General features: G+C 45.3%; 1 protein-coding gene across 3 annotated transcripts in view; it reads right to left on the bottom strand.

The window, feature by feature from the left end:
* Positions 1-25788, bottom strand: part of Armc9 (armadillo repeat containing 9) — a 130316-nt gene that overhangs the window by 85241 nt on the left and 19287 nt on the right. For all 3 annotated transcript variants that reach the window (XR_007349531.1, XM_015481536.2, XM_048808731.1), the window contains exons 6-10: positions 25255-25347; positions 23852-23876; positions 17516-17673; positions 12573-12671; positions 182-216 (exon numbers count right to left, since the gene is read on the bottom strand). Coding sequence is in view for 2 of the 3 variants with exons in the window: in XM_015481536.2 (XP_015337022.2) it covers positions 182-216; positions 12573-12671; positions 17516-17673; positions 23852-23876; positions 25255-25347 (410 nt within the window). In the remaining variant the exon portion in view is untranslated. The remainder of the gene's footprint in view (positions 1-181; positions 217-12572; positions 12672-17515; positions 17674-23851; positions 23877-25254; positions 25348-25788) is intronic.

The following is a 25788-nucleotide window of genomic DNA, read 5'->3' as shown; positions in this document are numbered from 1 at the left end:
TTCTGGCTCCAACCCTGGCCCAGGGAAGACACGGGGGAGCAACAGTACCTGCGAATGAGCCTGCAGACCCGGTGGGAGCTGCCTCAGTGCCCACTGCTGGGTGTCTATTAAAGCTACTGTGAATTCCAGTTTGACATCTAGCTGTCCTCATTAATAAGATTTTCCAAGAGCGATTACTTACACGGGTGCCAAGGAGGCTCGCAACATGGTTGAGGCCTGAGGGGAAGGGGACGGGAGAAGAGAGACCATGTTAAGCACCGACAGCAACAGCTCTGACTCAGACCCTGTCAACAGTACACAGCCAACACGCCTGCAGGGTTCTCCAGCCACAGTCACACATGACTTAAAAATCAGCCCACACCAGTGCTGAGAGCTGCCCGCCCCAAGCCCCTGGCTAAGGTAAATGCTGCAGTGGGTCCACCCAGACCCCAGAGGCCATAAAGCTGCCCAAAGACATCGTGAAGAATGAAAGCAAAGTGGGTCATTGGATGTTCTTAGTTTTTTCTCTCTCACGATTTTCTCTCTAAGTACAAAAACAACACATGTACTGTGTGTCATTTCCCAGTCCTGAAAGAATCTGGCTTGGGACCCATGGAATAAGTCACCCCTTCCCTGCCTCCATGGTCTGCCAGATGCAGGTCCACCCTGAGATCCGCTCTGGCCCTTGAGCAGCGTGCTGCTCACCAGGATCCACTGAGGGACTCGGGATCTCGGGAGCACAGTGTGTCACAAAGCCTTCCGGGAAACCCAGGCACCAGAAGTTTCAAACCCTGATTCTTGTGATCAAATCAGAAAGGTTTCAGACATGTTGTTCAGAGTGACAGGGATGAGTTTATTAGAAGGGCTAGGAAAAGGGAAAGGGGGCTCTCTCAAGGCAGAGAGTGGGTCCTCTCAGAGAGGAGAGGTGGGCGTGCCTCTCCCGCCCTCCAGCTTCTTGTTTTGTTTTTGGCACTGAGGATCAAACTCTGGGGTCCTTGACCACGGAGCCACACCCTCAGCCCTTTTTGTATTTTATTTAGAGACAGGGTCTCACTGAGTTGCTTAGTGCCTCGACGTTGCTGAGGCTGGCTTTGAACTCACGATCCTCCTGTCTCAGCCTCCCAAGCCCCTGGGATTACAGGCACCTGCCACTGCACCCGGTCTGCCCTCCAGTTTTATTGGGGGTCCCAGGGAAGTTTCCAGAGAGCCCTGCCCAGGTCCACCTCTTGATTTTTGACTCACAACAGGATGATATCAAAGTTCCAAGTCCCCACTGCCATGACTTTGGCCTGGGCCACCAGTTCTAACTGGAACCTGTTCTTCAGATGTTCCGGGTAGGAGAAATTAATTCTTATCTCCCTGAGTTCGGGATCTGGTCTGTGTAAAGGTCACAGAAGTTCCCGCTTCAGGGTAACTGTGTTCTTATCAGCATTTCAAGGCCTGAATTTCTCCTGCAGATGTCAGGTAGTGCTGAGGAATGTGACATATCCTGTGAATCATATCTTGTGGACTTAGGTCAGGCAGGGCTTCAGGTAAACAGTTTCTCAAAAGTGAAATGGGGTCAGCACAGCGGGCCCAGTCTCTGGAACCACACCCCAACCTCAAGTTCCTACCACTTGCACCTGACTGTCCCCTCTCATGCAGACCTCTGGAACAAGCACCTGCATCTCAGCCGGGCCCTTGGGGACTTGTGCGCACTTCGGTTTGAGCATCTGACTCTGGTCCATAAGTCATGCATTGCTAAGCCAGCAACGCCCTGCTCTGGTGACAGCCCCATTACGGGAGTGCATATCAGGGAGGGCAAGTCCTTCATTTTCCACACTTTGGGCTCATCTCGGATATTCATCTACTGAATTAGCTTTGGAGAGGAACCAAAGTGTTTTCCTGTTCATGGGTTTGTTTGAAAGAAAATGGAATTTCCATCCGCCATGGAGCCTTTCCCAAGGGGCAGGCCGTGGTCCTTATTCTCTCTGTGTCCCCACGGCTCTTGAACAGGACACCAGTCATTTTTAACCACACTGAACTGTGATTATTTCACAAATATTTGTGTCTTTCTCCTTCAGCAGACAATAAATTCTGTAAGGACTGGAAACATGTCACCCTCCTGTCCTCAGCATCTGCTACAGTGCCTAGGCGGACGGAGTCACTGATTCAACATCTGTTGAAATGAAGGAAGACGGACCCCCCCAAGAGGCCTACTCCAGGGTCCTCCAGTGCCTAGGAAGAGGCCCTGGTGACGACGACTCTGTCACTGATTGCTTCCCTCTGGCAGCTTTACAGATGTGCAGATTCCCACCTTGTGGACATCTGACCTTACTTTTCAATGGTCCGTGACTATGTATGTTCCCATATTTTTTAGCCCTTGGGTTGTATTAATTAGTAAACAGCTTATTCCTATTACTGGCTTAGTGAAGAGTTCAGAAAATAAGTTGAAAATGGTATCCAAATTACTCATGTAATACATTAAAGAGACCAAGAAGCTGACAGTGGGTCAACTGGGTCAAATAAGGACATGGCCACGCTAAAATATTAGCATAATACAGATAAAAATTAAGAATTAGAGGGGCTGGGGTTGTAGCTCAGCGGTAGAGCACTCGCCTGGCATGTGTGAGGCACTGGATTCAATCCTCAGCACCACATAAAAATAAAATACAGATATTGTGTCCACCTATAACTAAAAAATCAATATTAAAAAAAGAATTAGAAATGCTGGCTCATTCCTATTTTCCCAATAAAATTCAGCACTACCTTTTTTTCATAGCTATAGGAAGTTTTCCATTATTTAAAAACCAACCCCTCTTTGCTAAACTCTATCGATCAATTTGCCTCATGAAGAAAGTAGTTGACAAGTAGGAATAACGGCCCCTCAGGAGTGGAAACAACAGGTAAGTGAAACCCCACTGGGACTTCAGCATCGAATCAAGGAAAGAAGAAAGCCAGGGATGGGCTGCGGAAAAGGGCTCAGCACTGTGCCCAGGACGGAGTGGGAGGCCACAGTGTTTCATGCATTCAGCAAGCACCCACTGATTACACCATCTGCCAGGTCACTGCTAGGCCCTTGGTCACACGGGGTGAACAAATCAAGTGCCTTTCTCAAGAACTCCTGGTCCAGTGGGGGGACACATGGCCAAACAACTCCCCTTGCCTCAGGGTCCTCACCTGCAAGATGGTGGTACTCAGAGTGCCGACCTCACGGGTCTGTTTCAAAGATTGAGTGAGTTAATTCTGGCCTGCTCAGTCTCCACCCCCAGCCCCCACAGATCAGGTCCCTGTGGTTCTGTGGTGAATTTCCCTCACACCCAGGACTTTCTCTCCAATCCCCACACCGGGACTTCCTTTGGCACCACCTCTCTCTTCTGAGCACAGACGGCCATGGTCAGAGTTCCTTGACAACCAGTGGGCATCTCATGGGCATTAGCTCATTTCCTGCACTGTTGTGGAGATGAAGCACCTGCCCTAGTCCAAGAGTCCAACCAGAGGTCGGGTCCCAGAGCCCACGCCGGCTCGGCCCACTCCCCCGCCAGGCTCTTCCTCCAGCCCTCCTGTCCTGCTTGGCCAAGGGGAGCTTTATCAAAGCCACCTCACCCCCATCTCCTCAGTCTCACCTCTGGCACAGCTCTGTGCCATCCTGCAGTCTCCTTCTTCATCCTTCAAACTCAGTTCCAGCCATTGTGCTCAGTGAGATGGTTCCCACCACTGCCCTCTACCCTCACTTCCTGGAGCTCTGACAAACACGGATTTTTTTTTTTCTTTAATATTTATTTTTCAGTTTTCGGTGGACACAACATCTTTATTTTATGTGGTGCTGAGGATGGAACCCAGCGCCCTGCGCATGCCAGGCAAGCACGTTACCGCTTGAGCCACATCCCCAGCCCAAACACCAATTTTTTTTGCCTGGTACTGCTGCGTTCTCTACAGAGCGTAAGGAACGTTTTCCATGTTTCCATGAGAAGTGTGCTCCATGTTTCTACTTTCCCTCCAGTGGTCCTCAACAGGGAGTCACCTTGTCCCAGGGGACATTTGGCAACACGGGGAAACATCTTTTGGTTGCCCAAACTAGGTGCTATTGGCATCCCCTGGGTAGAGGCAGGAGGTGCTATTACCCTCCCATCCACACACAGAACAATCCAGTGCTGGAGTCCAAAAGCCCTGCTCTAGACAAGGGCTTTTTGTTTTGTTAACAAAGCAGATACTCAGATCTCTTCTGAAGTGAATTGAGTTACTCAAGGATTTGCAATCATATTTATGATACGTAGGAGGTGTCCACCTGGAAAGGCCAGATAGGACCACATGTGGGTAGGGGCCACAGGGACGGCAGAGCAAGTCAGCACAGCCACCCTCCCCAGCCCGATGACACTGAACTCCTCCCTCTGACACAGTTGCTCCAGTTGGTAAGTAAGTACTGAATTCTAATTTAAACGACAAACTTGAATTGACCTAGACATTGACCCCTGGGCATAAACTTGCTTAATGATGGGGTACATAGCAGGCCATAGCTTCTGTGTCCTCCTCCTGGGTAGAAGTCTTAATAATAACACAAAAGCACTGAGGAGGCTGCTCTGAGGTTCTGTGGGCCACTCTTCACTGTGTGCTGGATTTCTAGAAGTCTACATGTGCAGGTTCTTGAGCAGGATGTGACAAGAGCCTCTGCTGGCTGCACTCAGGAGTCACTGCCACCAACTGTGAGCACTGCAGTATTTGCACAGTGTGGGGACAGTTCCAACAGGTAGGCAGCAGCCCCAGCAGGAGAAAGATGACAAATCCAAACATCAGCAGCCACAGAATAATTCCCTTAACGGAGCTCACAATAGGTTCTTAACACAGGAGGAACAAGTTTCAGAGAGAACTCCCTTGCTGAGAAGTAGGTTCTGGGTCCTGACTCCAGGCCAGGTGGCTCTTTATGATCTCTAGGTTTTTATGCTGAGAGCGCAGAGAATGGCCACTGTGGCCAGTGCACCCCTCTAGGAAGCCTGGCAGGAATGCTGGGGCAACCTTTTCAGGGCCCAGGTGTCGAACAGGGGGTAAGTAATGTGTTAATGCATCAGCTATTCCCTGAGCACCTTCACTGAACCACTTCAGGGCGAGGCTCTTGGAACTGTGGACCTGGGAGACAAACGTCCCTAAGCCAAGGTAAAATGGTAGTGTAACAGGGGTCCAAGTTATGCTTACACAGCCCTTGCTGCTTTGCCACTGCAACTTATTTTTAAAATGGACACATTTCTTTCTCTTCCTCTCTCTCTCTCCTCCTTCCTAATCTCAGGGGAATCAGGATTACTTTCTTCCCCATTTTAGGCAGAGCATCTGTCCTTCAGTGTGCACCCACCATAGAAATCAGGTAATCCAGACTTTGGGGATGGCACCTCAAGATCTCAGAAATGATTCTCTCCCAAATTAACAAATGATTTACAACTCCAACGGAGGACATGTGGGGTGTAGCCTTTGAATCCCCTCTTTAAAAATCCCCGGTTCCCCTTGATGGGCACAATCCCAGCTTCTGGGATAGGAGTTCCCAGTGCTTCTCCTTTGCTAATAAAGTTTTTTTCAAAATTGTGTCCTCATTGGATTGGCATCAGGGACAAGGAGTAATCTTTCAGTAACAGTAGCATCTATACCTTATTATGGTTTAGATCTAGAAATGTCCCCAAAAAACTCATGCTTTGGAAGCACAGTCCTCAATGCAGATAAACTCAAAGGTGGGGCTTTTAGGCAATGATTAGAGTTGTAACCTCGTCAGTGGTGCCATTTGATAGATTTGAATGGGCAACTGGGTGAGAACTATGGACAGGTGGGGTGCGGCTGGAGGAAGTGGGTCATGGGGGGCAAGCCTCAGGACTGCTCTGTTCTGAGCTTTCTCTCCCTGCTTCCCGGCTGCCACACACAGAGCAGACACCCGGCCACCGTGATGTTCTGCCTCACCTCAGGCCACGGCAACTGAGTCAGGTTCCTGGACGTTCATGGATTGGTCTGTGGGCTGAACCTCTGAAAGCTCCTCTAAGCTGCTTGTCGGGTCTTCTGGTCACAGTGATGCAAAGCTGCCTACCACACACTCCTTGGCCACAGGAAGACCCTAGAGCCTGGGCCTGCAGCAGCTGCTGCCCTCTGGTGCAGGGGTCCTGGCATAGGGGAAGATGGGTGCTGGGACCACCTCAAGGACAGGACAGCTATCGGTGATAACAGTGGGGAAGGACTTTGCTAATGACATGTGAGGTCAGTCTGCAGAAGTGTATTCAGAGAACTCAGTATCTGAGGTAACACCAAGCAAGGTGACTGCCAGTCACCCAACTGGAGACTGATGAGCAGTCCTCTCCTGAGGGACTTCTCCAGAGGCCTTGGTATGCCACTGTGTGTTTGGAATCACACTAGAGAGCCTGTCACAAACTCACTAAACTATAGCTTGTCTGGCTCTGGGGCAGGGAATCCTGTGGGATTAGTGTTAACACAATTTGCACAGAGCACAGGGGAGACTGAGACTGAGCCAACACACTTGGGAAATGCGTCTCTGCTGGTACAAAAGTGGCAGGAAGAGCAGGTGCTCATCCGGAGGGGGAGAAAGAAGGGGCGGGGCTCAACACCGGCAGGCTAGGACAGCAAGCAGCTGCTAACCCCTGAAGACCAGCCGGTGCCCACCAACTCCCCCTGCCCCTGCTCATGCTGCCGCCTATGCTGTGCAGGAGCGCATGTGACCAGGGACGGCAGGACCCTTGGCCAGACCTCCAGAGAGGTTCAGATGACCACAATGGGACATATGAGGCAATGTGCTCAGCCCAGGGACTGTATAGGTAATGGAGGGCAGAGACCACCCAAAGCAGTACAGGTGCTGTGGCCAACTCCCTAGCAGGAAGGGGGAGGAGCACAGCATGAGGAACGCTTTATCCTGCAGCAAGGACAGGTACTGGGAAAGGGGACAGCACAATCAGCTGCCTGTGCGACACCCTCATCCTTCTGGAAACTTGAAGGTAGAAACAAATAGGACAACCAGAAAGGTAACTCCGGCTGGGTAAGTATGTAGTTGGTACAGCAGGAGCTTTGAGATGTTAGGAAGGTGCCTTTAAGCCAGGAGAGCACCTTGTAGAACCTGAGCAAACGCAACAGCACCCAGACTGGGGAAGGAGGGAGGATGCTCTTTCGGGTCCTGGTGAACAAACGAACACAGGGCGAAGAGGGGAAAGGCCCTGGGCAATTCCCAAATGTTCCCTAGAGTTGCTCACTGAGACAGATAACACAGGAGCCCAGTTTGGAGACAGACTGTGGCAATCCTGTCAGACCGGAGGAGCCCGGAATTTGCAGATGGCCAATCACAACTCTCCAAGTGTCACCAGGTTAGTTCAGGGGTGGGACAGGCACTGGAGTGTGAGGTACAGAGGGAGGGGAGCTCAGTGGGCAACTCCAAACCCACAGGGCCCTGGACTAGAGAGTCTGCCTATGGTGATGGGCCAAGGGCAGGTGTCTGCCCCAACCCAGGTGGTCACAGAAGGGGAGGGCAGGGCTGCTGATGCTGAGCTTCAAGGCAGAGCGATGGCCACACGCTGGCAGACTCCAGGAACAGTCTTCCTTGGCTGAGCAAAGACAGCAATGCTCCTGGACACAAGGCCATATGAAAAAGGGTGACCACCACCACTGCCCCAGGCCCAATAGGATTTCCCTGTAACAGAGGGTAGGTGTGGGAGTAGATGGTTTCTGAGAGCCACACATCTGGGGCCTGTCAGACATATACTTCCTGCCATCACCTGGAAGTATTCACTTCCAATGGGGCCTCACCTGGAACTGTTGAAGAAGGGAGGGTTAATTTCCAGAAAGGCCATTTCTCCAAATGAGGATGCATTTAATTGGAAATTTCCCATCTCATGAATGCACAAACCCAGGGCTGCCACTAGGTGGGCCTTGGGACTCACCCAAGGGCTGTGACTCAGATTTCCACCCTGAGGGTCAGCCCAAACTCTCTCATGACCAGCTGCCCTCTGCCTATTCCTGCCACTGGCCTTTTTGGACACAGACTGTGGCAATCCTGTCAGGTGGGAAAGGACCTCCCTCCCCCAGCACACTTGTCCTTGAAACTCTGAATTCACCGTATGCCTGGGAGGACAGAAGACAGAGAAGGGAAAGAAAGACAGGTCAAGGGCTTTCGAAGCTGCAGCAGTACAAAGACACAGCTGCATCGTTAGCAGCAGCCAGGGGCTGAAAAGCCACCACCAGAGAAAAGAATGGCTGACTGCACCGTGTTCTCAAGCTGAAGCTCTAAAAGGGAAACGTGCATACACTCTAGGGACACAGAAGACTCTTGAAAGTGTGTTAAGTTAAAGAAAATTTGTATAACAATAAATATACTGAAACCTTAATATATAACCCTAATTATACATCTAATACATTTACTGAAAAGGTTTACGGAGTACGTAGGCAGCAGGGTCAGCTGAGGGAGGGGCTGAGGTGCAGGATGAGTGGAGGAGGAAGGGTTTGTGTGCTGCTCCTTTTACTGGTGAGCTGATGTTTTTCAGTGAACATACTTGCAGAGCCCTAACCCTACACCTTGGTCTAGGGTTGACTTTCAACAGATCATAGCAAAGGAGCTGCTCAGCTGTGTATGAAACATGAAGCCTGAGCCAGTAGTGGGTCAGCCAGGGATGTCTAGCGACAGGCTCCCCTCAAATGCATGCTGCATTGCGTGACTTGTGTAATCTTACAATTACTGCTTAATGATGGGGATACGTTCTTTTCCCCCCCATTATTGGGAGTTGTACCTAGGGGCACTTAACCATTGAGCCATATCCCAGCCCTTTTTATTTTTTGAGACAGGGTCTCACTCAGTTCCTTAGGGCCTAAGTTGCCCAGGCTGGCCTCACACTGGCCATCCTCTGCCTCAGCCTCCTGAGTCACTGGAATTACAGGTGTTGCTACTACACTGCCTAACGGGGATATCTTCTGAAAGGTGTCATTACATGATTTGTCATCACAGTGTCCTTACACAATCTACGATGGCTAAGATGTCACCAGGTGACATGCAGTCTGTTGTTGGCAGATGTCCTTCCTGAGTAGTCTTTGGAGCTTCCTGTTTTCCTTATCTCTGGTGCCCTAAGGAAGAATGCTTACTTCTTCTCACTAGATTGCTGAGGACATGAACTCTGGCTCCTTGCAGCCCAGTTTTTAAGCCTGATAAGGTAAAGGACAGACACACCTGAGGTGGGGCGATGGCCTGCAGGGCTGAACTATTAGGGACTCCAGAGAGAATTCTCAGCCTCCAGAAAATGAATCCCGGCAATAGTCATCATTCTGGGAGTACCCGGATTCACCTGCCAGCTCTGGTCATGCAGGCAGCGTCCTGGACACAGTTACCTGGGCATGAACTGGAGAAGGGCAGGAGCAACACTGCCCCCTGCTGTTTCCATCATGGGGTAGTCATGGGGCACTCTGCCGGTGAGAGCTTTCCTCTCTCTGAGGAGAGGGCAGACTCCTGTGTTTGTGGGACTGGGTGGATCTGGACACACACCACCTGCTCATCCTCTCCCATCTCCCTTAGCAAGCCAGCCAGAGGGCACAGTCAGTGTGGCTCCTCCATGCTGACCCCTCGTGGGAGCATGGTGGTGACAGTGGTAGCCCTGGCTTGGCAGAGCTGCCCAGGACGGGGTGAGCCTGATGAGCCTGACTCTATAAATCTAGTTCAGAGAAGGAAACCCACCTCCCTACCAATCAACTCCATGATGCCAACCCACAACAACAGAGGTGGGGAGGGAAGAACAGAAGTCCTGGATCAGACAAAGAGGAAGGCTGGGAAGGGCGGGGGAGGGAATAGGGAAGACGGAAGGAATCAGACACAAGTTTCCTGTCCTTATATATGAACACACGACCAGGCAACTCCACATCATGGACAACCACAAGAATGGGATCCTAATTAGAATAAGTTACACTCCATGTATGTAAAATATGTCAAAATACACTCTACTCACTTCTCAGAGGAGGACATACAATCAACAAGTACATGAAAAAATGCTCACCATCTCTAGCAGTCAGAGAAATGCAAATCAAAACCACCCTAAGATACCATCTCACTCCAGTAAGATTGGCAGCCATTATGAAGTCAAACAACAACAAGTGCTGGCGAGGATGTGGGGAAAAGGGTACACTTGTACATTGCTGGTGGGAATGCAAATTGGTGCGGCCAATTTGGGAAGCAGTATGGAGATTCCCTGGAAAGCTGGGAATGGAACCACCATTTGACCCAGCTATTCCCCTTCTCGGTCTATTCCCTAAAGACCTTAAAAGAGCGTACTATAGGGATACTGCTACATCGATGTTCATAGCAGCACAATTCACAATAGCTAGACTCTGGAAGCAACCTAGATGCCCTTCAATAGATGAATGGATAAAAAAAATTTTGGCATTTATACACAATGGAGTATTACTCAGCACTAAAAAATGACAAAATCATGGCATTTGCAGGGAAATGGATGGCACTAGAGCAGATTATGCTAAGTGAAGCTAGCCAATCCCTAAAAAACAAATGCCAAATGTCTTCTTTGATATAAGGAGAGCAACTAAGAACAGAGCAGGGAGGAAGAGCATGAGAAGAAGATTAACATTAAACAGGGACGAGAAGTGGGAGGGAAAGGGAGAGAGAAGGGAAATTGCATGGAAATGGAAGGAGACCCTCAGGGTTATACAAAAGTACATACAAGAGGAAGTGAGGGGAAAGGGGAAAAAAAAACAAGGGAGAGAATTAAAGAACAGCAGATNGTTATACAAAAGTACATACAAGAGGAAGTGAGGGGAAAGGGGAAAAAAAAACAAGGGAGAGAAATGAAGTACAGTAGATGGGGTAGAGAGAGAAGATGGGAGGGGAGGGGAGGGGAGGGGGGATAGTAGAGGATAGGAAAGGCAGCAGGATACAACACACTAGTATGGCAATACGTAAAAAAGTGGATGTGTAACCGATGTGATTCTGCAATCTGTATATGGGGTAAAAATGGGAGTTCATAACCCACTTGAATCAAATGTATGAAATATGATATGTCAAGAGCTTTGTAATGTTTTGAACAACGAATAAAAAAATTGTAAAAAAAAAAAAAACACTCTACTGTCATGTATATCTAAAAAGAACAACAACAAAAATATCAACTCCGCGTTCTCCCACAGAACCCTGTCCGTAGTGAGGGCGACACTTTGATCTCACTCTTCCGTCTTGTTTCTCCGTGGTTCAGAACTCAGCAGGGGATACAGGGGGCTTTTTCCTGGGCCCTTCTGAACTTTCAAAGTTAAAGTAAGTTGGAGAAGCCTAGGCTCATGTTAACAGCCAGATCTGAAGACCAGTCAAACACAGTAAGCTAACAGGCACCCGCAGGTTTCCCACAGGCTTGGCATTGCCTTTACAGAATGCCATCTGCTGGAACACACCAGTGTGACAGGGCATCTGAGGAGGAGCAGACCTGGGGCCACTCTACAAAGGAGGCCAATACGTGCCCATTTATTTTTGCTGAAATTGGTGGCAGCCTGCTTGACCCTAAAATGTTTATCACCTTAAAAAATAAAAAAGTAACGTTCCTCTCCTTCCATATCCTAAATCGTACCAGTTCAGTCACTGCACACCCCATCTAAACTGCTAAGGAGCCCTGAGAACTCAATGTCACCTGACCCTGTGCTACCGGGGCAGGGGCAGCACCATAAAGGGTATGACTGGCTCCACTGGCAAAATGGAAAACGGACAGACTGGACAGGAGGCCACGTGGACGTTAACCTACTGAAGTTCATAATTATGTTGCTGTTTTCTTTCTATGAGGTACTGGGGATTGGACCCAGGGTCTCATGTGTGCTAGGCAAATGCTCTACCTCTGAGCTACACCTCCTGTCCCCTAAGAGAATATTCTTAATCTTAAGAGATACACACTAACCTTATAAACATACACAACTCTTAAGTAGCTGTTAAAAAATAAATTTAAAAAACTCTTAAGTATTTTGCAGTAAAGAGTCATAATATATGCAATCGATCCTTCAATGGTTCAGAAAACAGATTTTATGTGTGTGTATAGAAAAAGAGAAAGCAAATAAACAGGTAATGCTAACAGTTGATGATAGATAAAGGGTATACCAATCTCCTTTGTGCTACTTTTATAACTGCCTTGTAAATCTGCAATTATTCCAAGCAAAAGTTAAAGGAAAAGAAAGAATCCCTGACTTAGACCATATAAACCCCAAAGGGCAATTCTTTTAAAAAAGAGAACGAGGCTTCCTTCCTTCTTTTCCGACTGATACCGAGGCCTTGGAGGCCTGGAGCAGCTGCCCCAGCAGATCACAACATGCCTCTCCACTCCAGCCCCAGAGACTGCATTCACTTTCCTCTTGTGGGGCTGGGGCTGTAGCTCAGTGGGAGGGCACTTGCCTGGCATGTGTGAAGCCCTGGGTTCAATCACAAGGACAGCCAAAAAAAAAAAAAAAGAAGAAAAAAATCAAAGACAGTTTTCCTTTTGAGAGTTTCTAGGCCTCCAGATCCAGCTGCGATTCAGCCTCTTGAACGAGATTTTCTCATGCACATTCATTTTCTTTAGCTACATTCATTTTAAATTTGAGGGACAGAGCAGGGGTGCTCTGCCACAGGCAGAGAGCCTCACCGTCCCAGGCCTCGTGAAGTCCACGCTGTGCGCCAGGCTCTGCCGCATCTGGTTACTGAAGAGGCGGATGCAGACACTCTGCAGGTACTCCGGGGTGATCTAAAGAAGACACGGGGACATGTGGTGAAAGGCACACAACCCACCCAAGGGACAGTAGGAGGCTGCTGTCCCCCAACAGCCTCTGTAAGGCACAGTGATGAAATGGATGAGCTAGAAAAAGAATCATTTGGCTTTAACCTTGGAGCTCTTGAGAAGAATTAATGCACTAACTTGACAGAAAAAGCTGATAATATATCCTGAGGTGTGATCAGAGGACATCACGCTTCAAACGGTGTAGTCTTACCTGCTATAGTCCCCCTGCCTTGGAAAATAGATTTTAAGCCATTTTTGTAAATTCAAGAAATAAAGTCACTGGGTGGCCATCACGTGGTGGAAAGAGGACCAGGCTGCAAACCTGAAGGCCTGGGCTCTAGAGAGAAGCAGCAGCCTGCCCCTTGCACTCCTGACCTGAGATGAATCAGGTTTACCTGTAGGGCCACGGCGAGGGGTAAATAGGGTCACACAATGATGGCTGGGTACATGCTGAGTGATGACAGAGACGTGATTAACAGTCAAGGGCCTGGCAACATGAGGCTGAACTGCGTCACCATTAGGGCTGCTGTTCCACAGTGTTCTTCAGAATGCCTTCACCTCGCTCATAGTCCTTATAAGTCAGGATGGGTATGTGACATCTAAGGTGGTGATCTCTGCATTTTTTCCTTTCATCTTTTCATAAAAATAATACATGCTTATTTAAAATGTGTGAGTCCCCCACTTTCTTCCAAATCATAGCCTTCCCCCACAAACCAATCCTTAGGGGCAATTAAAAATTCTGCAGCCTTACAAACTTGTCTCTGCATCTGTCAGAGGGGAACCTCCTTTTGCACAGCTTCATAATTCCTTTGTGCTGAAACTTCCACATGGTAATGGAACTGGCTTCTATTCCTGCCCCTCGCTCACTCATCTCCACGGAGGAGGGGAGCCTAACTGGAGAGCTGGGAAGACCTGGGAACACCGGCCCAGACCTTTTCTCGCCTGCTAGGGCTCCTGCCTATACCACTGGAAACTTCTGGGCTGCTCTGTCCATTCCATGGCAAATGTCTGATCATTCCTGGACACACAACAACATAAGAAATCACAGATCACTCAGAGAAAGAAGAGCCCCACTGAAGGCTAACCTCCTACATCATCCTGAGTGTACTGCCAATGGATTCCTACAGTCTTAAAACGTAAACATTCCCTTTTTCACATATGTGCATACAAGTGAACTGAAATAATACAAGAGAAGTTCAAAAAGGAAATGAGTTGAAAGAGCTGTGGTGGAGGAGGCTTCCTACACGATCCTCTGAATCCCGTCTTTTGCCATGAACACAATCTCTTTCACATTACAGACCAGCCAGTCCAGCCTCAACACTCGAGGCCCCTTTACACCCCCGCCTGTGGTCTGCAAGCTTCTGCTCACCAACTCCAGCGATAGGAGCTCACAAGCTCATTTTGGTCACATGCCTCATCAGGTATCACATGAACCTGGATGTAGGCGGTACACCCAGAATGAGGCAAGTTAATTTTTAATATGTAAGAAAGCAAAAGGAAGGTTCATACATTAAGAAAAACTAATTTGAAAAGCCAACAATGAACTGAGAAAAATACTTGCACTAGATAAACTGTGAGTGGCTCTACTCCAACAGCCCTGTCCAAAGCTGAACTCCTGATACCCCCACGCCTGCTCCCCACCCAAGGCCTCCCTGTCTCAGCTGGTGGCGACACCATCTTTCCAGTTGTAAAGGGTCGCCCTTGACTGCACTCCCTCCCTCCCAGGTCCAGTTCAGCATCATCTTCATCCCACATCTGGACAAGCACTTCTTCCACCTCAACCACATCCTCCTTCCAATGACTGCAACTGCCTCTGTGCTGCTCCTCCCAGTCTCCCTACAGCACCTGTGGACGGTTCTGAGTGGCCAGGTGACTCTGCCACACCTGTCAGACCTCTCCACTTCAGCATTCTTCTACTCGGCTTCCTCAGGGTGAAGGTTGAGCCTTCTGATGGCCCCCAAGGGGCCCGCCCTGCCTTGCAACTTCTCCTCCCGCTTGCCCCCACCCCAGCCTGCCCTGGGCCCTGCTGGCCCCTCTGGCCCCAGCTCCGCTCCTTACACACTGAGGCGCAGGCCACGCTGTGCACTGGCTGAGGCTTTGGCCTGGAACTATCTTCTCTCCACACTGTATGCTATTCCCTTGCCTCTTCCCAGCAACCCCAGCAATGAAGCTCGGTCTACCTGCACCCTGTCCAAACTCGCAGAGCCCCAAACCCTGATCCCTTCATCTGGCTTCCCTTTGCCCCCTAGAGCGGTCGTCCTCTAGCTCAGGTTCTTATCTATTCTGCTTAGGTTTGCTCTTCGCCATCTGCACTCTTTACTGCAGTGCCTGCTCCCTGAGGGTGGGGTCTCTGCTTTGCAGAGTGATGCATTCCAAATTCCTAAAATAGAGACTGGCGTACAGTATGTATTTAACAAATCTTTTTCAAACAAATAAAACATATTTAAAAAGTTCAATTCCATATGTAAGGACTATAACATATATTTAAATCATGAGATAATATTTCTAACTATCAAATTTGCAAAACATAAAAATTTTAATAATAATACCCAGGGTTAGCAAGTGTCTTTGTTGTTGTTGTTGTTGTTGTTGTTTTGTTTTTTAATAAAGAAATGGAATCAAGTGGAATCGCTGGAATCAAGTCAGCTTAACCTTCTTGAAGGATCTTTTTTGAGGGGGTACTGGGGGTTGAACTCAGGGACACTCAACCACTGAGTCATATCTCCAGCCCTATTTTGTATTTTATTTAGGGTCAGGGTCTCACTGAGTTGCTTAGTGTCTCACTGTTCCTGAGGCTGGCTTTGAACTCGCTATTCTCCTGACTCAGCCTCCTGAGCCACTGGGATTATAGGTGTGTGCCACCACACCTGGCTCTGAAGGACCTTAAGCATAAAATTCAACCTGGCAAATCAACATTAAAAAAAATAACAAAGGAGCTGGGGTTGTAGCTCGGTGGTGGAATGCTGGGTTTGATCCTTAGCACCACATAAAAATAAATAAAATTGGGGCTAAGGATATAGCTCAGTTGTAGAGTGCTTGCCTATGCATGCACAAGGCCCTGGGTTCACTCCCCAGCACCACCAAAAAATAAAATATGAATGAATAAATAAATTTAAAAATAAATAAATAAAGGTATTGTATCCACGTACAACTAAAAATATATTTTTTTAAAACATATAACAGAGGTTCATCTCCAAAGATATTTTCAACTTTATCAATGACATGAAAACAAAAACCTGGGGACAACCTAAATACCTAATAGCAGGTACCTGATACTACATGAAGTGTGCCACTGCTATATGACCAGAAACCCTGCAGCCACTGAAGGTGAGACACTGCAGAACAACACTCAATGGCTTCAAGCATGTAATTCTGTAGTATTACACAGCAGGCCAGAAAATACTGTGTGGCCTAGAATGCACTTTGGGAAAACATGTGTATTTAAGTTCTGAAAAAAGTCTGAAATATTGACCAGTATTAGGACTCACAATTATATGTAATGTTTCTTTTTCTTTTTGGATCATTCTATATTTTTGAAATTTTCTATAATGCATACTATCTTATAATCACATTTTAAAAGTTAGTAGAAAGAATTTTAATACACAAACTTACACTGGTAATAAAACTATATATAGTACTTAATACACACACAAAAATGAATACAAATAAAATTATGTAAATACAAAAAACATCAGCAGATTGTAGCAAGGTCTTACACTCATTGTGACACACTACAGTTTTACAAAATGTTTTCCACTGAAGGCAAAACGACAAGGGATCTCTGCATTGTTTCTTATAACTGCACCATGAACCTATAATTACTTCAATTTTTAAAAAAACTTACTCTCCACAAGGAGATTTTATTGTACTTCCTAATTTTTAAAAGTGAAATACTAAAGTCATTCCCATTATAGTCAGGGAGAAAATGAAGATGCCCATGACATCATTCAACAATGTCCTACAGGCCTTAGCCACTACTAAAGAAAAGAAAGATACTGAAACAAAGTAAAATAAAATTAAAATATCATTATTTGAAGATAGAGAATCAACTGAAAAACCTAAGCAAGTAATAGGGTTCAGAAAGGTAGGTAAATGTATACAAATCAACATGTGAAAATCAACTGCTTTTCACTATACCAGCAGGGCAAGAACATTTTTCCCACACATTTTTTTCTGTTGCCAATTTATCCTTATAACATTAAGAATTAGGGACAGAGGTTGGTGGCACATGCCTACCATGCCAGTAACTCAGGAGGCTGAGGCAGGAGGATCCCAAGTTCAAGGCCAGCCTGGATATCTTATTAAGACCCTGTCTCAAAATAAAAAATAAAAAGAAATGGGAATGTTACCTCAGTGGTGGAGCACCCCTGAATTCAACCCCCAGTGCTGCAAAAGCAAAAATAAACAAACCAAAAAATAAATAAATAAATAAGCTAGGGGGCTGGGGTGGTGGCTCAGTGGTACAGCGCTTGCCTAACGTGTGAGGGCACTGAGTTCAATCTTCAGCAACACATTAAAAAAATAATTAATTAATTAAAGGTATTGTATCCATCTATAACTAAAAAAATATTTAAAAAAAGAATAAGTTAGATAAAGATATGATAAATAATGTGTTAGGAAAATGGGTAAAATACTGCAAACAGCATGATGAACCCATGTGAAGCATCAGCTCAGCCCCTGTCCGTGTGAACCTTTTTAAATAGAGGGGCAGGCTCTGCTGGTGGAGGAGTGGCCAGGGACTGCCCACCACACAGCCCATTCTCCAGACACCACTTCTCTCCAACAGAAATATACACAGGGATCTTCCTTACCATCTTTCCACTGACTGTGGCCTCCAGGGAATCCACCAGCTCGGCTGTGACTCCAATGAGGTTGTGGTAGTCGGCCTGGATCTTATTGTACCGCTTCAGGTACGTCATTGACCGACGCTCGGCTTCGACCAACTGCTGGTGGAGCTGCTGCAGCATTTCTAGGAAGAGGGTGTACATGAAAGCCACACACAAGAACAACAACAAAACCCCACAGAACAAACTGCTTTCTTCTCAAAGGACTATCATACCTACTTTCAGAATATTTTGCCGTAATAACAGACTTGACACTATTGTGTTTAGCACTTTACCTCTAGTTCATGCCACCTATAATTACAAAGGATTTTATAATCATTAATTTAAATTCTCTTGGTGCTGTAAGTTCAACTAAATCATCAGTGGGCTCCCAAACAAAATCTCTTCCCTTGACTGACCCCCACAAAATTTCTAGTAGTTTTTCTATTTCTAAGGAATAGAATCAACATTTCTTTCTATATTCAGCTCACAAAACAGTGGAACCAAACCTGTGTCCTTTTCTCTGTTTTTGTACTATGAGGCTATCTGGGGATATTCCTATCCACAGGATGGTCCTCCATTTTAAACAAAAAGTAGAGTTGCTTGACTTATGCTTTAAGAATAAAAACCCAGGGTTGGGGTTGTGGATCAGCGGTAGAGCGCTTGTCTAGCATGTGCGAGGCCCTAGGTTCGATCCTGAGCACCACATGAAAATAAATAAATTAAATTAAATTAAAGGTATTGTGTCCAACTACAACTAAAAAATTGATATTTAAAATAAAAAAAAAAAAGAATAAGAATCCAGGGCTGGGGCTGTAGCTCAGTGGTAGAGTGCTCGTCTAGTATGTGTGAGGCCCTGGGCTCCATCCTCAGCACCACATAAAAATAAATAAATAAAATAAAGGTATTGTGTCCATCTACAATTACAAAAAAAAAAAAAAAAGAATAAGAATCCAGAAGAAGATAAGACTGCTGCAGTGCTCATGCTGCTGTTTGAGAAAGCAGAAAGCCACTCCACTAGAGAGATCGAGGCCACACCACTCTGGTCACACCTAGAAAGGGCAGATTCTCATCAGGGCCAGACTTACAGTCAGCTTTCTGTCACTCTAAAAAGAAAAAAAAAACAACCCTAAGACAATCAACTTCAATGGTGGAGAGCCTTATTTCGGCTCACAGTTTGGGAGGGGCCAGTCTGTTGGCCCACTGCATTTGGGCTTGCGGTAGCAAGGTACACCAAGGTAGGAGCGAGAAGTAGAGGAAGCCTGTTCACCCACGGCAGCCCAGAAGCAAAAAGAGACAGGCAGGGACCAGCATCCCAACATCCCCTTCAGGACACACCCCATCAACCCAAATGTGTTCTACTAGGTCACACCTACCAGGGGCCACCACCTCCCAACAGCACCACAGACTGGCAACCAAGCCTTTACCACATGGTCCAGACCATAGCACTACTTCTCTCCCTCTTTTTATTTATTTTTTTATATTTATTTTTTAGTTGTAGTTGAACTCAATATATTTATTTATTTATTTTTATGAGGATCAATCCCAGGGCCTCGCATGTGCTGGGCGAGCGCTCTACCGCTGAGCCACAACCCCAGCCCTTCTCCCCCTTTCATGATGGCTTCATTTGGACAGGAGATGGTGCTGGTCCCAAGACACTAACTCAGTACTGCACAGATCCAGCAGGCACTGTGGAATATTTATTCCATTTACAACAGATTTCCTAAATACAGAGAGAAAGATTCTAAGGTAATGACCTGGACTCAAATTCCTACTCTACCACTTTCTAGTTGGGTGACAGCAGGTAAAATATTTAACTTCTCTGATTATCACTTTTTTTGGGGGGGGGGGTTATCAGATATTAAACTCAAGGGCACCTAACTATTGAGCCACATTCCCAGCCCTTTTATGGATTTTTTTTTTTTTAGAGACAAGGTCTCATTAAATTGCTTAGGGCCTTGATAAGTTGCTAAGGCAGGCTTTGAACTCGTGATTCTCCTGCCTCAGCCTCCCAAGATTCTCACTTCTTAATCTACAACATGAGGATAATAATTTTACCTTGAAGGGTTACTATAAGGATTAAGTAAAAAACACACTCCAAGTGTCCAGTGCAATGGCTGGGATAGAGCAGGTAATCAATAAGTGGTGGTTATTATTATTTCATTTCACAGAAAGGGGTCAAAGACTTTCTGAATGTATTTCTATGCAAATAGATAACTGGCAAAAGTGCAGAAAGTCTGCATCCTAAGCAGTGGTACGCAAGCTTTGAAATACATCAGAATCATCCAAAAATAAAGATGATCAGAGCCAGGCACAGTGGTGCACACCTGTAATCCCAGCAGCTTGGAGGCTGGGCAGGAGATCATGAGTTCAAAGCCAGCCTCAGAAACAGCCAGGTGCTAGGCAATTCAGTGAGATCCTGTCTCTAAATAAAATACAAAATAGGGCTGGGGATGTGGCTCAGTGGCTGAGTGCCCCTGAGTTCAACCCCCAGTACCCCGAAAAATTATAATAATAAAATAAAAATAAAGATGATCAGGCCTCACACTGAGACTTTGATTCTGTAGATACTCGGCGGGAGAGGGTTGTGTCCTATGCATCTATGTTTTCAACAAACTCCCCAATGACTCGATGCATAACGTAAGTTTGAGAACCAGTGTCCTAAGTTACCCATTCTTCCATGTTTGTTATGCATGCTCACACACATTCAGACTGTATTTGAAAAACTTCCATGTTTCACAATTATTTGTGTACAGAAATAACTATTATAACTATCAAAACCCAAAATATTGTTAACAACTATTTATTATTCTTATTCAGCAACCATCAAATCTCAGTGTTGAAAAATAATTTTAAAAAGTCAGCTGATACAAATTTACATCCAGTACTTGAGCTCCCAGAAAATATCCCTGGAAATGATTTCTTAAGCTTCTCCTTAAACATTACAAGGGAGACGGACTCACTACATTCTTTCTCTTTTTTAAATGTGTGCTATCATTAAAGCTCTTCATATGTATCAAAATCAAAAATACATAAATTATAATTTCCAAAGATGAAAATTCTCCTATTCACAATCCCACCTCATGGTAACAAATATGAGAATATTTTTGTGCAATCTGTCCATCTACCCCAAGGGGTAGATGAGGGACCAAGTTGCAAAACCCATCATCTGGGCCATAATACCTCCCAAATCTCAACATGAGTGTCCCCAAAGCAGTCTCTCTCCAGAGGCAAATGCACAAAGGAACTCTTCCCCTTAGAAGCTCATTTTGTAATTAACTAAACAAAAGGAACCTTTGCCTTGGGAACCCAGAATTATAATTTATGACAGTTTCAAACGTGGCACCTTTAAGGAAAAGGAGAACTAACTTCCTGCTATGAGAGAAGCTAACTTCAGGATGAGAGAAGCAGACCACTGGACTGAAAGTTTCATGACCAATTTCAAATACATCATTTGGCAGAATAATCTGCTATCCAGAGACATCAGCTTGCAGATATCCCAGCTAGCTACGAACAAAGAGTAAATAAGATCTTAATTTTAGAGACTTCTTGGCTGCTCAGGGAAAAACAATCAATTTTAAATATGGGGTTCTGGGGGTGTGGCCTAGTGGCCGAGTACTTGCCCAACACATGCAAGGTCCTAGTTTGAACCCCTGACCATGACTGTATGATTTCAGTGATACCTCGAGGTAACCAACTTTATTCCAGAGCATTAAGCAGCACTTTGACTCTTTTCCTTATCAAAATTTTTATGAGATAAGAACAACTCTGATGATTTAGATAGGAGGTGTCCCTGAAATGTTCCTGTGTTAATGCAGGAAACGTTTGGGGGTGAGATGATTAGATTATGAGACCATGACCTAATCAGTAGGTTAATTCATTTGATGGATTAATAATCTGAATAGAAAAGCAGGTGGTAATTATAGACAGGTGGGGCACGGCTGGAAGAGGTGGGTTGCTGGGGATTATACATTTTGTCTCTGGCTTCTTGCATCCTCTCTGCTTCTCGGCTGCCATGTTCTGAGAAGCTTTCCTCCAATACATCCTTCTGCCATGATGTTCTGACTCATCTGGAGCCCAGAGCCAGGGAGCTGGCCGACCATGGGCTGAACCTCTGATACCTTGAGCCAAAATAAACTTTTCCTCCTCTGTTGTTCTTGTCAGGTATTTTGGTCACAGCTACAAAAAAAGCTGCCTAACACAACTAAGCCAAGATGCCTTGCCATGCACGAACTCAACTTTTAATAGGGAAGTATCTTTTAGACTTTTCATATTCTAAAACTACTGATATGATGTGCACGGAAGTCCAAAGAATGCGCCTCAAGTTTACAAAAATTTGAGATGCAAGAGACATACACAACTAAAAGAACGTCACAGGACACTTTCTGATAATTCTAGCATTCAAGGAACCAATAATGAAAGTGATAGAAATTTCACCCATGATCACTCAAGCTTTCTCTGTTAACATTTCTACTTCATTTAGAGGCATTGCTTCCCACTCCAACAAAGAGTTAATGAGATTTTAATTTTAGAGACTCCTTGGCTGCTTAAGCAAACCAGGGAGACTATGTCTCTAATAAAATATAAAAAGTTCCAGGGATATGGTTCAGTGCTTCAGCACCCTGGATTCAATTTCTGATACAGGGGAGAAAAAAAAAGCAAAACAAAACAGAACAAAAATGACTATATGGATTAAAGTTCCTTTCTAGCTTTTCATCATTACCTTTTCTGCTTGTTTTTTGGGGTGAGCAGCCAGACCTGGTTTGCTGGAACCCCTGGAATTCAGCCTATGGCAACACTGGGAGGTGGTGAAACCCTTAGGAGGGCAGGGCCAGTCCATTTTTGGGGTTGGGGGGGGGGCAGGGGCAGGGGAGAGTACCAGGAATTGAACTCAGGAGTGCTAACCACTGGGCACAGCCCTTTTTGTAGTTTATTTTGAGACAAGGTCTATTGAGTTGCTTAGGGCCTCGCTAAATTGCTGAGACTAGCTCTGAACTCGTGATCCTCCTGCCTCAGCCTACCAAGCCACAGGGATTCCATGTGTGCACCACTGTGGCTGGCCCAGCCCCGTCTTTTCATTCTGCTTTCTGGTTCCTCATGAAAGCTCCACCCCTTGCTCCATGCCTTTACCATCAGGGTCTCTCACCACAGGCCCAAAGAAATAAGACGGCCCAATCTTAGGATGGAAACTCCAGAACTGTGAGTTAAATAAACATTTTCTCTTTATAAGTTAATTGCCTCAAGAACTTCATTACAGTGATGAAAAGATGACTCACACACAAGGTTACTAAGGACAAAACGAACACTGAAGCCTTTCACATCTGACACTACTGAAACTCTCCACAGGTGGCAGACCTAAAGTATTACTCATTTGTCAAGTTGGTAAGCAGAGTTAAATAATTTACTAATATTTTCTTTCTTTAAAAAAGTTTAACTCTCTAAAAGAAGCATAGAAAAACAATGGCAGGACGTTCTGCAATATTCTCTGACATTGCTCTACTTTGAAGGGGGCAAAGGGGATATTTCACAGACCAAAACTTTCATGTAGCAAAACTCCACCTGCTGGGAGTTGAGGAACACGCCATCGATACTTACTAAAGGCATGAAGCACCACACACACCCTTCCCAACATGGTAATTCAGACACTTTTCAAAATGTAATATCAAAGACAAACCTGGCCCCAACTGAAGCCACCAATTTCATATTAACTAGTTTTTCTCACCTCGCTGGAAAATGTTCTGGTAAAAATTACTGACCATGGAAAAACATCATTTTACATACAAACTTAAGATTGGAATTTCTACTTTGAATATAAGAAATGGAAAAGATTTATAAGAATGGGTGCTGAATAAAAAAAACCCATTTGACTAGTTCAAGATAAAAGTTAAAATATTACAATAATTCCATAAGGGGCTGGGGATTTAGCTCAGTTGGTAGAATGTTTGCCTCCCATGCACAGGGTCCTGGGTTCAATCCCTAGCACCACCACCTGATAATAATAATAATAATAATAATTCCTTAAAATAATCCCATAGTGTCCTGCCTTCGGAGCTGCTACAGTCATTTATTTCCCTTGGGGACCCTATCTGGACCCTCCATTTCCCCAGGCCTTGCTATTCACTACGCAAGACTAGCTGGCAACACCAGACACCCTGAGAGCAGGCCTCAACACTGCAGATAAAGATGATTACAGAGCACTCTGTAAATATTTAAAGCCCTCATTTACCAAGTCTACAAACTCTTTCCATCGCTGTTCCTACCTCGCAGCTTAAAACCTGAATTGGCAGAGCTGTTCTTATAAAAATTTTAATCTAGATGATTTACCTTTGTTGTTTTGTCCATTCTCCTTCTGGGATGAGAAATAAGTTAAGGAAAACGAGCGTGTGGTAGACAGTACCAAAGAGGAAGAGGATTCTCAGGACAACGAAGCCCAGGTCTAAGCATTTCTGTGAGGAGCTAAGATAGTTAGCGATGTCTCAATACTTGGTTGATTTCACTCCCAAACCAATCAGTCCTCTTCTCTCCATCGCAATGATCACTGTGTTGGTGGAGCCTTGCCTATTCCCACAGCCTCATAAAGGCCTTCTACCGGCTTCCAAAGACCTTCCCCCTGCCGCTGAAATGTCCTAAAAATGCAAATATGCAACTTCAACTCCAAAGCTTTATCCTAAGGAAATTGAGATTGGGGTGAGTATAATGGAGCCAGACTGCCTGGGTTCAAACCTCAGCTCCCGCGTGTCTGGATGGGATACCAAAGCATATTCATGTGGGGTTTCTCTTTTGATCTCATTAAATTCTTCTTAATTTTTTCATAATAGCACTATTCACATACCATATAATTCACCTATTTATAAGGTGTACATTTCAATAGTTCACAGTATATTCACAGAGTTATGCAACCATCACTACAGTCAATTTTGTTTTGGGGTTTTTTTTTGTTTGTTTTCCCTTCTCTTTTGCAGTGTGGGAGTCAAACCCAGGGTCCATACATGATAGGCAAGTGTTGTAGCAATTTTATAACATCTTCACCATCCCCCAAAAGAAACCCCTTATTGACCAGCAGTCATGCTCACTTGCCCTGTTCTCCCCAGCCCCTGCCACCATTAATGTACTTCCTGCTTTCATAGATTCACCTCTTCTAGACCTTTCATATAAACAGAATCATACAACATATGGCCTTTTGTGCCTGGCTTCGTTCACTTAGCATAATGTTTTCATTATGTTGTAGCCTGAATTAGTACTTCATTTCCTCTTCTATTTCATCGTATGGATACATCACATTTTGTTTATCCTTTTATCAGTTGATAGACATTTGAGTCATCTGCCCATTGGGCTTTTAGGAATGTTGCAAGTTGCTGTGTGGACATATGTTTTCACTTCTCTTGGGCATAATCTTGGTGTGGAATTGCCAGGTCATATGGTAAGTCACCTTCTGAGATAACTGAACCTGTTTTTTGAAGACTATTAATGATATGAGGAAATGTTCTCTTCATTTGATAAAAAGATGCAAAAATAAACACACATACATGTATCTGTTTTTTATAAATACTGCAAACTTCTGGGTGTATGTATGGGTCTTGGCACAGCCTCCCATTAATGCTTTGTACACCTTATAAATGTTCACAATTTATATTCTCAGATTCACAATCATTACCCTTATCTACCAGGCACCTGCAACCACTGGCTGCTCTCATTCTGCAGGGGCTCCCACTGCTTCAAAAGGATACGTAGATTGTCAAAAGCTTTGGCGTGTTGTTTGCTTTAAAAATTAAAGCCAGAAACTTTTCCAGCTTCAACTTTAACTCTGGAGTCCAAGAGTCCTGGAGACAAAGAAAAAAAAAATAAAAATAGTACCCCACTAAATGCCAGCAGTACCATCAAGTTGGGGCCATTTGGTTAAGAGCCCTGCTAGTTACAGAAACCAAAAGCACAGGATCTTCCCAGAGATGTGAGAATGTAGAAACAGGTTCTAGGACTTATGACCAATTCAGTTACAGAAGACTCAAGAATTCACAGCACGGAAAAAACAATTCAGTACATGATCTGAATATTTCATGTGATTTAAACACAAGCATGACAAGTGACCTTATTAGGTTGAATACCAAAAATAATTATGGTTTAGGCATGCATGGCGCTGGTAGGCATAACACAAACAATTATCGCTAAGTTACTGATGGTTCCAAAGAAAGAAACTCATTTTCATAGAACTTGCCTTCATATAAAGAAAGAATAGAGGTCATTATTGGAAACAAATACATCCT

Source organism: Marmota marmota, unplaced genomic scaffold (genome assembly GCF_001458135.2).
Source record: "Marmota marmota marmota unplaced genomic scaffold, marMar, whole genome shotgun sequence".
Classification (NCBI taxonomy): Eukaryota; Metazoa; Chordata; class Mammalia; order Rodentia; family Sciuridae; genus Marmota; species Marmota marmota.
Note: the sequence above shows the minus strand (reverse complement) of the source record. Positions and strands in the feature narration are given on the sequence as shown.